Raw genomic sequence first — 17,213 nt, forward strand, 5'->3', positions numbered from 1 at the left:
CCCATCAAGAAACAACAAAGTGGCGTCACGAACAGGATCTGTTGGGCCTCATCTGCCGATGCTGCCTGCTCCAGCGAACTGCCGCTCTCAGGGTGAGTGACCTCTCACAAAATTGAGCTGATATGTGGTCTGGAGCAGTTGTGTTTTTGGCAAAGAGACTGCACTGAGATTATGCGGAGATGGAGATGATGTGTTGATGTGTGAAGTGAGTTTCCGTCTTAATTGGGGTAATTAAGATGTAAAAGACGTAAAAGGGGGAATAAGAGAATAATAAATGAAGAAAAAGAGAACTAAGTTGAAAGAGAGAAAAGAGACGAGAGAAATGAAAAATGAAGTTAAAAGTAAAAGTCAAAGGCTTAAAAGATTTGGAGAAAGTAGAAATAAAAAGTAATTGTAGAATGGCAGAACTAGTAGCCAAAAGTTATTTAAATAAGCATGCAAGATGAACGAAGACAGGGCCCGTATCTCGTTAAACAGTAAGACGTATACATTAAATGCTGCGTGAAAGTTGGCTGAATGAAAATATAATATCAAATCTAGGTAGGAAAAACAAGAGGAAATAACCCTGGCCAGGGGAATTGACTCAAAATAAAATTATATGAATAAAGATGAAAAAGGATGAAAAGTGAAAAGAAATAAAGTTAAAAGCCTAAAGTAAAATGAAAAAGGATGAAAAGTGAAAGAGATAAAAGTTAAAAGCCTAAAGTAAGATGAAAAATATGAAAAATGAAAAAGAGATAAAAGTTTAAAGTCTAAAGTAAGATGAAAAGTGAAAGAGAGATAAAAGTCAAAAGTCTAAAGTAAGATGAAAAAGATAAAGTGAAATAAAAAGAGTTACAAGTTAAAGGCTTAAAGATGAAAAATAAAGTTTGAGCTAAAGTAAGATGAAAAAGATAAAGTGAAATAAAATGAGTTTCAAGTTAAAGGCTCAAAAGATGAAAAATAAAGTTTTAGTCGAAAACTGGGGAAAAACAAGTAAAAATTTACAAGTCTGGCCAAAGTGAACATTTTGATGAAATTAGAAAAGTATAAATGAGTCGACATTAAAACAAAGCTAAGCACTGTTGAAGTCTCTGGGGGAAAAGATGTGCTGCAGGACGGACATATCTTTTTCTTTTTTCTTTTTGTGTGTGTGAGTGTGAAAGTGCCTTGGCTACAGCTGCGTGAAGAGCTTTCTGTAATGTTTTGTGTCTGTATAAGCGATATATAGAATATATGTGTTATTAAATAGGTATACATATGTCGTGAGCAGTTGAATAATACATAAAGAGAAACATTCCTTGGCCCTTAGTGATAAACATATATGAGCCTGTTTACGGACTTTGTAAAGTTGATAAAAATATATGAGCCTTTCTTGAAGGACTTGATAAATATATATGAGCCTTTTTCTTTAAGGACGTTTGATAAATATATATGAGCCTTTTTCCCAAGGACGTTTGTGCATTTGATAAAGGATATGAACCTTTACAGGACTTTATATAGTTTATAACAAAATGAGCCTTCTGAAGGACAAGAGCCACAGTCTGCCTACACATACATGTACACATCCAGAAAGAAAAGAAAATCTCCTGCTTTGAATTGGAAGTAGGATTTGTGAATTGTTTGATTAGTGTGTGGGGTTTTTCTGGTTTTTTTTCTTTTTATACGTGTGTGTCGGTGATTTCTGTGAGTCCTGTCTGGTTGAAGGAGCGGATGGTCTTGGGGTGAAGGGAGACGCTGGTTCTTGATGCAAGAAAAGAGGTTTTGTGTTTCGACTGCTGAGAGAAAACAGCTTTGATTTATGACTGGGCGTAACTGCATTGAGCTGGGCTGTTCCTACGGGAGCCAAAACTGGATGTTCACTCACTGACGACCAGTCCATACTGGAAGTCTTTGCTAAATTTAAGGGGTGGAGCAAGGGGTGGTGCGTCACACAGAGTGGAACTTAGTTAACCCCTCCTGACAAGAGTGGCCCTCTACTCTTTTCTCTCAGTAGTTAGAAGAAAAAATAATAAGATAAAATAAAAATAAATAGATAAACAGAATAAAAGTAACTAATTTAAAGTGATATCAGATTGACTAATATACTCTTTGGACTTTAAATGCATTGCATGATTAAAAGTAACCATTGCTTTATTTCAAGTGCGCCCAAAATTTAAAAAAAGCTGATAATGTATGTCACACTGAATTGTATTACAGTGTGTATAAGAATTTAGAGTGAGCCTAAGGCATTGAACTCTTCTGTTGTTCTTTTTATTTTTTTTATTTCTTACTCTCTTTTACTATGCTGAGTGTAAGCTGGGGGAAAGACAGAGAAGATGGAATGAGTCTGAATTGAATCATCCAAAGGGCAGATGACAAGACATCTGGCAGATCTTCACAGACACTGAGGCTTGCGGATGACAATGTTTTGGAATTCAGAATCCATCTAAACCAGATAGGCCAGTATGGTTTATCCACAAACTCTTTCAACAGACCTCACCTGCATTTGCCTCTATGTCTATACATTTAGTTATAATATACGTGTTTAGCTTGTTTTCATATTGGGTTTGTAGTAGTTATTTTTCATACATTGCATTTGCAATTATTTAGTGAGAGACTTGGCAACGGACTGACTAATTAAGGCATTTGCCTAATTAATGGAGTATTATTGATTGATTGATTGATCACATGTGGAAAGCTGATTTGATTTAAATACTGTTGAGTTCTATTAATATTGGTTTCATTATCTGAGTATGGTTTATCTATGCTGTTTGAGAATGAACACTGATTTAATTTTGATAATTTAACATGAGTGTGATCAGATGCATCGGATGGTGAACAAGTGAATTGGCTTTCACAAGTGGGAAGCGATTGGTTTCCTTTGGGGTTGGCAAATTCAGCTGTTTTTGGTTGAATGTGATTACACGGGGCTTTATAAACACATTGTTAAAATAATTTGATTCGATTTACAATAAAATAAAATAAGAGGATCATTAGGATGTCAAAAATGGATACTAAAGTGTTGTAATTTTAGTATTAGGGTTATTTAGGTGTTGATGTAGTGCGAAATAATCATCCCCTTATTAAAGGTATTGCAAAAATATCAGGAAAATGGAGCAAGCGTTGGTCTGACATTGAACAGTCATGGCCAGTTGAAGGAACTCTTAACCCGGATGTGATTAAAACAATGCAGGTGCTTGTGTCCACATATAAAGTAAATCAAAAGGCAAGAAAGAAAAGAGACGCACAGAGAAAAGACAAACAGAACTTGGCATTCTGCAGCTGTTCGCAAAGGAGGGACAGACATGGTTCGAAGCTGCAAAGGAAAAAAGAGAACAAAGCAGACAAGAAATAAAGAAAAATGAAAAGGAAACAGAAAAATTGATGGAGAACATTACCGTACCCTTCTCACATACAGCATCTGTAAATGAGAAGGAGGTGAAGTTCACTGATGTTTATTCCCAGCTCCCAGTGATTACAGAGGAAGGCAACTATCTCTTCAAAGATGAAGGTGAGCAAATAATAGAGTTGGGCAAGGCTAAAACAACCATCAAGATGTATCCGAGCTCCAACAGTACCAAGAGAAGGAACCGTCTGGGAAGCAGACAACGAGTCAGAAGTCTGGAAATAGGAGAAGAGATTGGGAGTGACTCTGACGAAGCTATTGGGGGATACTACCCAGCACTCAGACGGATGTTGGCTAAAGCGGAGAAAAAAGGAGATCGACCAGTGAGGAAAATGGCACTAGGAACGGACGACACGGATGAGTCAACAGGGTGAAAGCGATAAAGAATGGGAGAAAGAAGGTCCTTCCTGTTTTCAACCGTTAGCAGCCAGCACTGGGGAAGGAGATGACAGGCGCATGGTTTTAAGAGAGATTGAGAGGAGTATAGACGGATGCCTGGAGGACATAATTGACTCCACCTGTCCCGAAGTTTGACAAGCATTGGAAAAACGATTACAAGAACTGCAAATAACGGAGAAGAAACTACGGAAGAAAAAGCCTCAAAAGCAAGACACTTTGAGGTATGGACTACGTCCAAGAAAAGGAAAGAGATCTGACAAAATGAGTCCAGTGATAATTCGAGGACAAAATTTAGAATACAAGCCTTGGCAGAATACAAACATGTCTAACATACTTGAAAAGTTACCCACTCTTCAAGATGGAGCACATCCATGGATCTCAAAGCTGGAGGAGGTTTTGGTGGGACCACAGCCTGCCATGGGAGATATCAAAAGACTTTTGGCTAGCCTCATTGGCGTCCCAGCAATGGAGGACATCGTGCAGGCGGCAGGCCTTAACAGATACGTGGCAACTGTGGTGATGATCCAGAATTGTTTGCTGCAAGTAGAGGTCAGATGTGGAGAGCATTGAAAGATGCATTTCCAACAAACGTACACCCGGACAACATCTTTATCGAGGCATTTGGCCCACAGGAAAATTCAAGAGCTTATGTGTCAAGAACTCATCAAGTGTGGAGAAATGTCACAGGAAATGATCCAGATCTGAATCAAATGGAGAAATCGATTCTCCGAGCTAAAATATAGAAGGGGCTGCCTCTACAAGTGAGGAGAAAATTGGCAGAAGTGGTTGGTCTTGGAAGCTTGACCAAAGGTGTTTATACGGACCACATAGCGCATCTGTCAGGGTTCGCCCGGGTCCTACCAGCATCAGCCACTAGATGCCGCCAGTACTGCCTTTTCAAGGTTGCTCTGCTTCACCTATTTCTGTTCCTGATTACCCTGCCTCATTAGATGATATGTTTCACCTGTGTCTCGTTTGGTCGTCCCTATTTAGACCCTGTCGTTTGTGTCCTCGGGCGCTCAGTCTTGAGTTTGTCTAACCTCATGACAACGCTCTTGTCCCAAGCTCCTGAGACTTCTTATTTGTTTTTGCCCAGTTTTGTACTTGTTTTGAGTAAAACCTCTATTTTTGCCACCTCGCCTCTGCCTTTTTCTCTGCACCTGGGTTCACTCAGCACACCTTCTAACAGCAAGACTGAGCCACAACATGGACCCAGCAGAGAGCCAGCCTCCAGAGGTGGAGAGCCTGCGGGTGGCCTTGACGCACCAGGGGGCTGCGATTGGCCGACACGAGCGGGTTCTCCAACAGGTCCTGGAAAACCTGCAGTCGCTCGCCCAGGCCGTCCAACAGAGCCAGGCACCGGCTCCACCTATGGGCCCTGCGCCAGCGCTGCCTCCCATGGACCCGCGTCCTCCAGAGCACCGCGAACCACGACTGCCGGCGCCAGAGAGGTACGACGGTAACCCAGGGGGCTGTCGTGGCTTTCTGACACAATGCTCCCTGGCTTTCGAGCTCCAGCCGTCACAGTTCCCCACCCAGCGCTCACAGGTGGCATACGTGGTCACGCTACTCACCGGCAAAGCACTCTCCTGGGCCACAGCTATCTGGAATCGGCAAACCCCGGCCTGCTCCAGCTACCAGGCTTTTGCCGGGGAGATGCGCCGAGTGTTCGACCACTCAGTCAGTGGGAGGGAGGCGTCGACACGGCTACTCCGGCTCCGCCAGGGGGGACAGAGCGTGGCGGACTACGCCATCGCATTCCGCACCCTCGCCGTGGCGTCTGGATGGAACAGCGAGGCACTCATCGCGGCCTTCCAGGGGGGCCTCAATGAGGGGGTCAAGGACGAGCTGGCATCCCGGGAGGCGCAGGAGGACCTGGACACGCTCATCGATGCAGCTATTCGGGTGGACAACCGCCTCCGGGAGAGACAAAGGGAACGCGATTTCCCCGCTTCACCAACACCAGCGCGCAGAGCGGCTCTGGGGACGAGGCCTCCCGAGCATCTCCTGGCTATCCCGAGCTCGCCTCCAGCATCAAGGGAAGAGCCGATGCAAGTAGGCAGCACACGGCTCTCTCGGTCCGAACGTGACCGGCGGATGAGAGAGCGCTGCTGGTTGTACTGTGGGATCCCGGGGCATTTCCGTTCTTCCTGCCCTGAGCTCTCGGGAAAAGCCAACTCTCGTCCAGGGTAGGGAGAACTGCGACGAGGCCAACCTTCTCTCCCGAGCTCGAGGCGACCAGGGTCCTGCTGGCTGCCTCCCTCGCCTGGGGAGATCAACATCACTCCCTCCAAGCTATGGTGGATTCCGGCGCTGCAGGAAGCTTCCTGGATGTAGGGCTAGCAAAGGCCCTAAAGCTCCCTCTGGCACCTCTAGAGCATCCTCTCACGGTGACAGCCCTGGATGGAAGACCACTGGGGTCCGGTAGCGTGTGCCATCGGACCGCCCCCCTTTGGCTGTCACTGGAGGGAAAACATTCAGAGGTAATCCAGCTCCACCTCATCCACTCTCCTGAGTTTCCACTGGTCCTGGGCTACCAATGGCTAGCCCGTCACAACCCACATCTGGACTGGGCCTCCGGGTGTCTCGACGAATGGGGCCCTGCCTGCCACACCACCTGTCTTCGTTCTAGTCCGTCTTCTCACCCTCTCGAGTCTCCAGTCCGTGTCCAAGCTCGGGCCCCTTCCCAAGCCCCTGCCCACTCCGGAGTTCCTGTCCGTGTCCTGGCTCCAGTCCGTATTCAAGGTCCCATCCATCCCGAGTTTTCACGAGTGCCCCACGAGTATGCCGATCTGAGGGAGGTCTTCAGCAAGAGACGGGCCACCATGCTTCCTCCCCATCGGTCCTATGACTGCGCCATCGACCTTCTGCCTGGCACCTGCCCTCCTCGAGGACGTCTCTTCTCTCTCTCTGCCCCTGAGACTACAGCCATGGAGGAGTACATCCGGGGGGCGCTCACCTCAGGTTTCATCCGCCCTTCTACCTCCCCGGCGGGCGCAGGGTTTTTCTTCGTGGGTAAGAAGGATGGCGGCCTGCGTCCCTGCATTGATTACCGTGGTCTGAACAAGATCACGGTCAAGAATCGCTTCCCCCTTCCTCTCATGTCCACATCTTTCGAGCAACTGCAAGGCGCCACCATCTTCACCAAACTCGATCTTCGAAACGCATACAATCTCGTCCGCGTCCGCGAGGGGGATGAGTGGAAGACCGCCTTCAACACACCTACCGGCCATTATGAATACCTGGTCATGCCTTTTGGATTGGCCAATGCTCCCGCTGTCTTCCAGGCCTTTGTAAACGACGTCCTCCGTGAGTTTCTCAACCGCTCCGTGTTCGTCTACATCGATGACATCCTCATCTTCTCCAGGACCCTTCCCGAACACATACAGCATGTGAGACAGGTCCTTCACCGCCTGCTCGCCAATGGCCTCTATGTGAAGCTGGAGAAGAGCGAGTTCCACGCCACCACCGTTCAGTTCCTGGGGTTCGTCATCACCGAGGGTCACGTCCAGATGGATCCTGCCAAGACCGAGGCCGTCCGGGACTGGCCACCACCCACCTCGGTCAAACAGGTGCAGCGCTTCCTCGGGTTTGCCAATTTTTACAGGCGATTCATTCGGGGTTTTAGCACGGTGGCCGCTCCCCTCACCGCCCTCACTAGGACATCCACAGCCCGCTTCGCCTGGACTGCGGAGGCTGAGGGGGCGTTCAGGGCTCTCAAGATGCGGTTCACCGCTGCCCCTGTCCTGGCCACACCAGAGCCTACCCTACCCTTCGTGGTGGAGGTGGATGCTTCCGATGTGGGAGTGGGGGCCGTTTTGTCCCAAAGGACTCACGACAGGAAGCTCCATCCATGTGCTTTCTTCTCCCGTCGCCTCACCCCAGCGGAACGGAACTATGACATAGGGAACCGGGAGCTACTGGCAGTCAAACTGGCGTTGGAGGAGTGGCGGCACTGGCTGGAGGGGGCCCAACACCCATTTGTCGTCTGGACCGACCACAAGAACCTGACATACATTCAGGAGGCCAAACGCCTCAACTCCCGTCAAGCCCGATGGGCCTTGTTCTTCAATCGGTTCAACTTCATCCTGTCGTATCGTCCCGGGTCCAAGAACCTCAAGCCCGACGCTCTCTCCAGACAGTTTGACCCTCCTGAGCTGGTTGAACTCCCCGAGCCCATTCTCCAGAGCTCCTGCATCTTGGCTCCGGTCCGCTGGGGAATCGAGACGCAGGTCCGGCAGGCCCAAAGGAGGGAGGCGGATCCCGGCAACGGGCCCCCGGGTCACCTGCTTGTCCCGAAGGCTGTCCGATCACAAGTCCTGCAATGGGGGCATTCATCCCGCCTCACTGGCCACCCGGGGATCTCCAGGACCCTCGAGTTCCTCCGCAGGCGTTTCTGGTGGCCTACCATGGAGCAGGACGTCCGGTCCTTCGTCGCTGCCTGCACCATCTGCACCCAGAACAAGAACCCCCGGTCACGTCCCATGGGGCTGCTGCATCCCCTTCCCATCCCCAGTCGGCCCTGGTCACACCTCTCAGTGGACTTCATCACCGGCCTTCCACCGTCTCGGGGCCACACTGTCATCTTTGTCGTTGTAGACCGGTTCTCCAAGGCTTGCCGTTTTATTCCTCTGCCCAAGCTCCCCTCAGCTCTGGAGACTGCTGAGCTCATGGTGCAGCACGTTTTCAGGGTGTTCGGCCTGCCCCTGGACGTGGTGTCAGACCGCGGTCCGCAGTTTGCATCCCGGTTCTGGAAAGCATTCCACCAGCTCCTCGGCGCCTCCGTCAGCCTGTCCTCCGGTTTCCACCCGCAATCCAATGGCCAGACTGAGCGGGTCAACCAGGACCTGGAGACAACACTGAGGTGCCTCGTGTCCTCCAACCCTGCCTCCTGGAGCGACCATCTAGTGTGGGCGGAATACGCTCACAACACTCTGCGCTGCTCTTCCACTGGCATGTCCCCGTTTGAGTGCCAGTTTGGGTACGTACCTCCTCTGTTTCAGGAGCAGGAGGCGGAGGTGGGAGTGCCGTCAGCCCAGCGGTTCGTCCAGCGGTGCCGACGGACCTGGCAGAGGGCTCGTCAGGCCCTGCTGAGGACATCCCGGCAGCAGCAGATCCAGGCCAACTGACGGCGCAGACCAGCGCCTATGCTCCGTCCGGGCCAGAGGGTCTGGCTGTCCACCAGGGACCTTCCATTACGGGTGGAATCACGCAAGCTCGCGCCACGGTATGTTGGGCCCTTCAAGATCGTGCGGCAGGTCAATCCTGCCGCATACCGTCTTCTGCTCCCCAGGTCGATGAGGATAAACCCCACCTTCCACGTGTCGCGGCTCCGACCGGTGGTCACCAGCACCTTGGCGCCCACCACGAGGCCTCCTCCGGCGCCTCGCATCATCGACGGTCAGCCCGCGTACACGGTCCGCCGGCTCCTGGACTCCCGCCGGGTCCGCAGGGCCCTGCAATACCTGGTGGACTGGGAGGGTTACGGGCCGGAGGAGCGCTCCTGGGTTCCGGCCCGGGATATCCTGGACCCCTCTCTGATCCAGGATTTCCGCCGTCGCCACCCGACACTCCCTGGAGGAACGTCGGGAGCCGTTCCTAGACGGGGGGGTCCTGTCAGGGTTCGCCCGGGTCCTACCAGCATCAGCCACTAGATGCCGCCAGTACTGCCTTTTCAAGGTTGCTCTGCTTCACCTATTTCTGTTCCTGATTACCCTGCCTCATTAGATGATATGTTTCACCTGTGTCTCGTTTGGTCGTCCCTATTTAGACCCTGTCGTTTGTGTCCTCGGGCGCTCAGTCTTGAGTTTGTCGAACCTCATGACAACGCTCTTGTCCCAAGCTCCTGAGACTTCTTATTTGTTTTTGCCCAGTTTTTGTACTTGTTTTGAGTAAACCTCTATTTTTTGCCACCTCGCCTCTGCCTTGTTCTCTGCACCTGGGTTCACTCAGCACACCTTCTAACAGCATCAAGTGGAGCTATATCGGAAAAAGGAGCATGACCAGAAGGAACAGGACCAGGAGACTCTCAGAAAACTCAACCAAATACAGTTGGTGGACAACAAGAGGAAGGAAAAGAAACAAGCTGTGGTTATGCAGAGCCAGTCACAACTATATCAATTACCACCACAACCACAGCAAGGACAGATTCAGGTTCTACCACCTGTGGTCCCACCTGTCTCCTTTCCACAGCCAGTTTTTGACCAACCACAAACATGGAGAGGAAGAGGTCAAGGAAATTTTGGAAGAGGAAGAGGAGGAAATTTCCAACAGTCTCAAGGAGCATGTCATAATTGTGGACAACGAGGTCATTTTGTACGTGACTGCTACAGGTTCAGAGGAGGCTTCAGAGGACAACCACAGCCACCCAGGGGACCGGCGAACCCTTACAGGGGTCTGGAAATTGGTTTCTAGGGGTGCCCAGAAGACTTGAAAGGGAGGTGTCAGCTGGTAGTATCAGGATCCAAAAATAGAGGTGAAAATAAATGATAAGCCATTGGACGTAATGGCAGATTGCGGAGCAGCTTTCACCTGTGTTCGGCCTGAAGATGCTATACATCTACCCATGTCTGACCAATTGGTACGGATAATCGGGTGTGAGGGTGTGAAACAGCTGATTCCTCTCACAAAACCAATTGAGCTCTGCTGTAGAAATCGGAAAATCACACTACCTAGTTTGGGGTCAGAACATACGCCCATTGCACTCTTGGGAAGAGATGCTATGTGCAAACTAAATTGTTCAATACGGTATACACCGGACGGCTGTCTGGTGGATGTGCCACCTGATGTCCACGGCCAATTATCTATGGCAACAGAGACCGAGACTTCTTCAGTATATTGGATTGGAAATATTAGTCCAGAGCTATTAGAGCCAGCCAAGATGTGGGAGAAGTTCATTGTGGCAAATATGCCTGATGCTAAGCCCCCTGAGTATCCACATCACTGCACGCTGAAATATTTCAAGAAAGCTGGCCAATTGGATCCAGAAGAATGGTTGAATAGTCAACCGAAGCATGTTCAGCTGACCTCATGCTGCATAATTGTGGGACCACAAGGAGCAGCTATGAAGATAAACACTAATGAGTATCTTGAGAAAGAGTACGACATTGAGAAAAGTGTGCCACATGTAACAATAATGGTGGCTGAAGGATTTGAGCAGAAGCATATAGGAGAAATGATGGCAGAAGCTGAGGAAGCCATTTTTTCACCAATAAAGGAGAATCTTGCTATCTGGATAAGTGAAGATCAGAAGTCCATGAAAATCATGATTTCAGCTCAAGGACAAAGACAACCACAAGTGATACAGATGACACATGAGTCAATGTTCAGCGCTAAATTGGACTCAGACAGCATGAGAGAGGAGATGCTGCAACAAATTCCAGAATGTTTGTGGTCACGACATACTACTGACATCGGACTTGTGAAGTCAGCCCAACCGGTGAGAGTTGAATTGAGACCAGGAACCAAACCTCCTTGGAAGAAACAATACCTACTGAAGGAGGAGGCAATCAAAGGGATTGAACCACAAATTGAAGGACTGTTAAAAGCAGATGATGAGGCTGCTAAAGCAGTTACAGGAGCAAACAAAGCAGGTAAGGCTCTTCTGGTCACTCATGAAGTGGACTTGGAAGATAAAATCACGCTCAGAGATGTGTTTGCGATGCAAGAAGCAGTGTCAGCCATAGATATACAATTATGGTTGGCCCAAGGAGCCACACAAGATTCTGCTGGTCTGTGGAGAAATCATGAAGGACTGATGGTAGCACCCTCTGACCAACTAGGTCTGATGATTCAGGAAGCACATGGGTTAGCCTATGTTGCAAGGGGGAGGTAAGGAGAAAAATCACGAAAGAGAATGGTTTTTGGGCACCTTACTTGCTTGAGCAAATTGATTATGGCATAGGCAGATGTACAATCTGTCTTAAAAATAATGTTCAGAGGGGTGTGATGAGTCCACCCGGTCACATTCCAACTCCGACAAGTCCCATGCGTGAGTTGGTTGTGGATTTTGTTGACATGATAAGACCAATAGGAGGTAAAAGATACATGTTAGTCGTCGTGGATAGATTTTCACGCTGGCCTGATGCATGTCCAAACAAGCGTAAAGATGCTCAGTCAGTTGCCAAGTTCTTGTGTCGTGAGGTCATAAGCAGGTGGGGACTTCCAGATCGCATATCCTCAGATAATGGGAAAGTGTTTGTGGATAGAACAGTAAAATAAATTCTGCAAAAATTGGGAATCAAACAACGTTTTGGAACTGTTAATCATCCGCAAAGCCAAGGTGTTTGTGAAAAAATGAATGGTATGCAGAAAAATCGCATTATTAAAATCTGTCAACACACAGATCTGAATTGGTTAATCATATATTGGAATAATGTTAAAGTAAAATGCAAAAGGGAAATAATTATACTGTATTTAATGTTTGCGCAAGATACTGGCTGGTGATTCTTTCTTTCGGGACCAGTCAGAGGGTGGCTGTGTCCAGAGATCCTAAGAGCCTGATGGACTTGAACACTCAAACGTGGACACTCGAAAATGGAGGATGAAAATGGGCGGTGGACCCTGAATGAGGACATCATGATCAGGGTGTCGAGTGAAACATCATTAAAAGTTGATGGTGTTAAAAAGCAACAGTTCAATAAATACATATGTGTCCTGCATGTTTATAATAATAATATTGGAGTTTGTTTATTACAATGAAACCTGTATTATTGATGAATATCCTGTACTCTACACTAGATATTTTTAGCAAGCCATATCATTTGATTTGCTATTGTTTTCTTTGAGTTGTCTGTAATAGGATGAAGTGAATACATTGGGACCTCAGGTATTTACTTTTTTTTGCGGTTTTTGAGGGACATTGGTGATAGGCAGGGAAAGGTCCACTGGAAGGTCCGATGGGTCGACCAGCCTGACTTTGGACAAATGTTTGATTTATTTCTGAGGTTCTGTGTGCATTTGTATGTAACATCCTATAGTTTTCTAAACCCTTCATCTTTTTCTGTTAATTGATTTGGAGTACCTTAGGTGGTTGCCTGGGGCAGAGGGACCATGAGAGAATTTTTCTTCTTGATTGATTGATGGATGTTCTAAGAAAGGAAGCTGCCAGATGGGTTTTTCGCTCTTACACTCCACAAATTTGCTGTATTGCTATGACTAAGCATGGTCGGAAGGGTATATTATAACCAAATTTGTTTGTTATTAAGTGATTTCTATAAAGCCAATTAACATCGTATGTTCAATTACTGTTCTCTCTGTCGAGACTTTGTATAGTCTCGAAGGGGGGAATATAAGGTGTCTGGAAGGTTTCAGGTGAATAGGTCACTGAGCTCCCAAAGCTGAGATATAGTACGGGAATAATAGTAACGTAAGTTACTGTAGATTAATTGCCTCTATGTCACACGGAGAACGATAACAACAACGGGTCTATTCAGAGGCCCTATGGGAGAGGAATTGTGTTGATTCTTCCATTCTGGCCAGAGGAGGAAATGTTTAGATTTATGGCAAGACAGAGGCTGTGCGGGCACCTATGGGTTGGAACTAGATGTGGTATGTTATCTCTGTACAGCATTAAAAGTGAGTGCCGAGCGTCGCTTGGGAGAGATTCCATCCGGCTCGGGTCCCTCCTGGATGTCCTAGGCAAGTCTGGTTTGATGCTGATTTGTGTAATAAAACTATTATTGTAATCAAGTCAGCGTCAGCGGTCACTCCTTCATTCATCAACACATCACATTCATCAAGAAACTACACCCTCCAATTCAATTCGCTGCCTTGGCAATATGCCATTGACCTTTGAACTCTTTGCGGTCGAGCTGAGAGAGGGGTAGGTTTTCAGCTGTGCTAGTTCCCTGTTACTGGTTCCTTATTTCAGGTTGACTGTTGGGTCCTCCACCAGGGCTCTGAGTTCGCTGACGTGTGGGATTCCGAAAGTCTTGACGGCCATGTGGTGTCTGTTCCAACATATCTTGGCTGCCAGCAACACGTTGAGCGCCGCACATCTCATCACGCACTCCCCCTCTTCCCCCAGCACCAAGCCCTGCTCAACCAGGCCCAGGGCAGCCTCACAAACTGGGGGTGAGAGGAAGAAATTTCATTACCCAGCAGAACAACTAAGCACAAAAAAATTAATATTTTCACATGCATTTCACACGCTGTGGTATGTGGTTCAATGTGAAATGTCACATGTGACAACATGTGTGAAATCATGTAAATGGAATTAAGATTCAGGCGGGTAAAAAGTCTCATCAACATCTCCTGCTTACTTGCGCCTCGACGGAAGAGTTTGTCTGTGGCGTGGTTAGCGGGACGCGATCGGATGTATCTCTCCAGGCTGCTGAGGTGGCAGTGGAAGAGGGACTGCAGGAGGTCTCTGGCCAAGCCCAGCATCACCCTCTTCTCTGCTGGATTATGACTTTGGGCGAGCCGTGGCAGAAGGGCTGACTGGAAGTGGTACAGGGGTTCAAACATGTAAAACACCTGGAAAATACAGAAATGAGTAGATTACGTTATGCGGTTTGCTTATTTCAGTTTACATATACCTAAACATAAGGCGGCCATGTTTTCCAAGAAGATTTAAACCAAATAAAACTTTAAAACTTTAATAGGAATACTTTGGAGTTTAGAAAAATGTAAAACAAGCAAGGATTTTGCACATATTAATCATAGAGTTTCCGAGAGTTTTCCTAACTGTATGGACTGGGTCCTGGGTTCGATTCCCGCCTGGGACACTGTTGGCACCGTGCCCCAGTGGGTTATCTCCCAAATAGGAGCCTTTCTGTGTGGAGTTTGCATGTTCTCGCTGTGCTCCATCGAATGTCAGGAAGGACCCCCACCAAAAACATGCACACATCATCTGACCAGCAATGGACACTCATCCCCGGGCGCGTCCACGAATGCTGCCCACTGCTCCTGGCTGTGCCCCTGGAGGAAGGACAAGCCAGGATGGGTTAAATACAGAGGCCTCATTTCACCGGCCACCATCCAAAAGCATGTGCATGTGGTGTACTGTGGGACGATTAAAGATTGTTCTTCTTCATTCCTCCATTGGAATTCAATTCAACTGCATAACAATGATATTCAAGGCATTTTTTTCAGATTTAAGCTCTTTGCAGCTGCTTCGGATGATGAAGTAAAGTAGCTTTAGAACACTGTGATAGAGGGGAGTGGTTTTGGCGTTATATGCAGGTGGGGAAAATCCAGCACTGTATTGAGTATTGAAAAGCTGCTCCCATCTCCACGAAGGGCCTAAAGAGTGGTCCTACCTTTGTACCAAGAACTGACCCTTGGATGCGGATTTAACAGCTGACCCACGAATGAGGATCCACTCCGGGTCGTGGCCAGGATGAGAATTTGAGTCCTCCTCCTTATGTTGTGGAGGCTGAGGGATATTGTGGCAGAGGCGGAGGAGGAAGCGGAGGGCAGGTCATTGTAGCCATCTGGCATCTCCTGGCCTGTCCCTCCCAGGGCACTGTGCCCATAGTTGACAGAGGGGCGGTCAGTGGAGAGGCTTGGTCTCGCGCCGCGGGAGCACAGCGAACCAAAGGGTTTGGTGGAGAAGGTGCGCATGGCCGTGTACTGGATGGCCACAGAGGCGAACGCCAGCAGCACTACAGACTTCCAGGAGAACGGCATGGGGGCTGGACAGATACATCTAGGCACCACTGAAATGTCTGCAGCGAAGACCGGAGGGGTGGGGGTTGGGGGGTTAGGGTGTAGTTAGGGTGATGAAAGCATGAAATTTAAAAAATGTCACCATTAGTGGAGTTAATTTACGTCAATGACTTAAGAAAGGTGCCAGATATTTTTAAGACTGTTCAAAGGGTTCAATAATTTTTGAGGTGTTTTTTACCTGGATCCAGATCGGAACAGAGAAACTGATGCAAGTATGCAGTATAATGCAATGCAATGAGGATATCATCCTGGTACCTTAAACATTCGATTTGAGCCCAAGGTTCTGACATACTCAACATAAATTTGGCATACTAAATAGCATGCTAATATGCAAACAATGTGTTTTTAAGTTTCAAAAGATTCTATCCCCCCCCTCATATGTCTCACGGTGGTCCACTACCATCCCCAAAACCCCACACACACCCTCGGTAGAAGTGTCCACCACCTTAGATCAATCCATACCCTTGAAGAACTCAGGAAAGTGCTCTTCTCTATGCCCAACAATAAATCACCTCGATCAGATGGCTACCCAGTGGAATTTTATAAACACTTCGGGCCACTTATCTCCCCATTATTCATTAGAATGGTTACAGAGGTCAAGTCAACCTCCACCATGCCTCCGCACATAAATACTGCTCTCATTTCGGTTTTGCTCAAACCCAATAAGGACCTAACCCTCACCTCCAGTTACAGACCCATAAGCCCGATTTATTGCGACCTTAAGATTATAAGTAAAACACTAACCAACAGAATTGGGGTAGTAATTCCATTTATAATTCACCCAGACCAAACAGGCTTTGTCAAAGGCAGACGCTCATCCAGCAATATGCATTTTTTATTCAGTCTGATCAGCTTATCTCAAAGGAACAACTTTATTATTGCCTCTTTGGATGCCGAAGAAACATTTGACAGAGTTATTTGGACATATCTCTTTTCAATCCTCAACAAATTTGGCCTTGGAGAGTCACTCATTCAATGGATCATAATCCTCTACAACACTTCACAGTGTTTCACTCTACAACGCGGCACAAGACAAGGATGTCCGCTCTCCCCTTTACAATTGGCCATCTTTATTGAACCCCTCACAGTGGCCATCCGTCAGTAATATTGTAGGCATACAAACAGAAAACTCTGTTCACAAAATCAGTTTGTATGCAGACGATATTGTTTTGTACTGTAACCCAATATCATCCCTACCAGAGGTGTCCAATCTTGTATCTAAATTCTAAGCTATTTCAGACAACTTAATAAATTGGACTAAAACCACAGTCTTACCACTCAGTGGGGGGGCTGTAAAGCTGCAACCCAGAAACTTCACTTAACCATCACAACAGGCAATATTAGAATCCTTGGTATTGATATCTCCACCAATCTATAAGATTTGTTTACCCTTGACTTCACTCCATTGCTCAAATCCATTGAAGAAGACCTCATTCGATGGAACAACCTAGCCATCTCACTAATTTGTAGGATAGCAGCAGAGAAAATGAATACACTTCCAAAAATAAACTATATATTTTCAATTACCCCAGTTCAACTACCAGTACATTGGTTTAATACTCAAGCCTCAATAGTCAACAAATTTTTTGGAAATACAAGAAACCGAGAATCAAACTAGCAACACTACAGAAAAACAAATACTGTGGAGGCCTAGCAGCCCCAAACTTTAGATACTACTCTCTAGCAAACCATCTTCAATTTATAATTAAATGGTTACAACCGGAGCAACAATTGACCCCTGGATGGTGAGACATTGAACAATGTGAATGTCAGGAGT

General features: G+C 47.3%; 1 protein-coding gene across 1 annotated transcript; it reads right to left on the reverse strand.

Annotated features, from left to right (window-relative positions):
• Window positions 1–13,628: 13,628 nt before the first annotated feature.
• On the reverse strand, window positions 13,629–15,397 carry LOC307231570 (carbohydrate sulfotransferase 1-like; the record flags this gene model as incomplete). The annotated part of the gene is made up of 3 exons (XM_080002334.1): window positions 13,629–13,858; window positions 14,029–14,242; window positions 15,047–15,397. 3 exons carry the CDS (start codon window positions 15,395–15,397, stop codon window positions 13,629–13,631), a joined length of 795 nt encoding a protein of 264 aa, XP_079858460.1.
• Window positions 15,398–17,213: the final 1,816 nt, after the last annotated feature.

This window comes from Zeus faber (genome assembly GCF_960531495.2).
Source record: "Zeus faber genome assembly, chromosome: 6".
Lineage (NCBI taxonomy): Eukaryota > Metazoa > Chordata > Actinopteri > Zeiformes > Zeidae > Zeus > Zeus faber.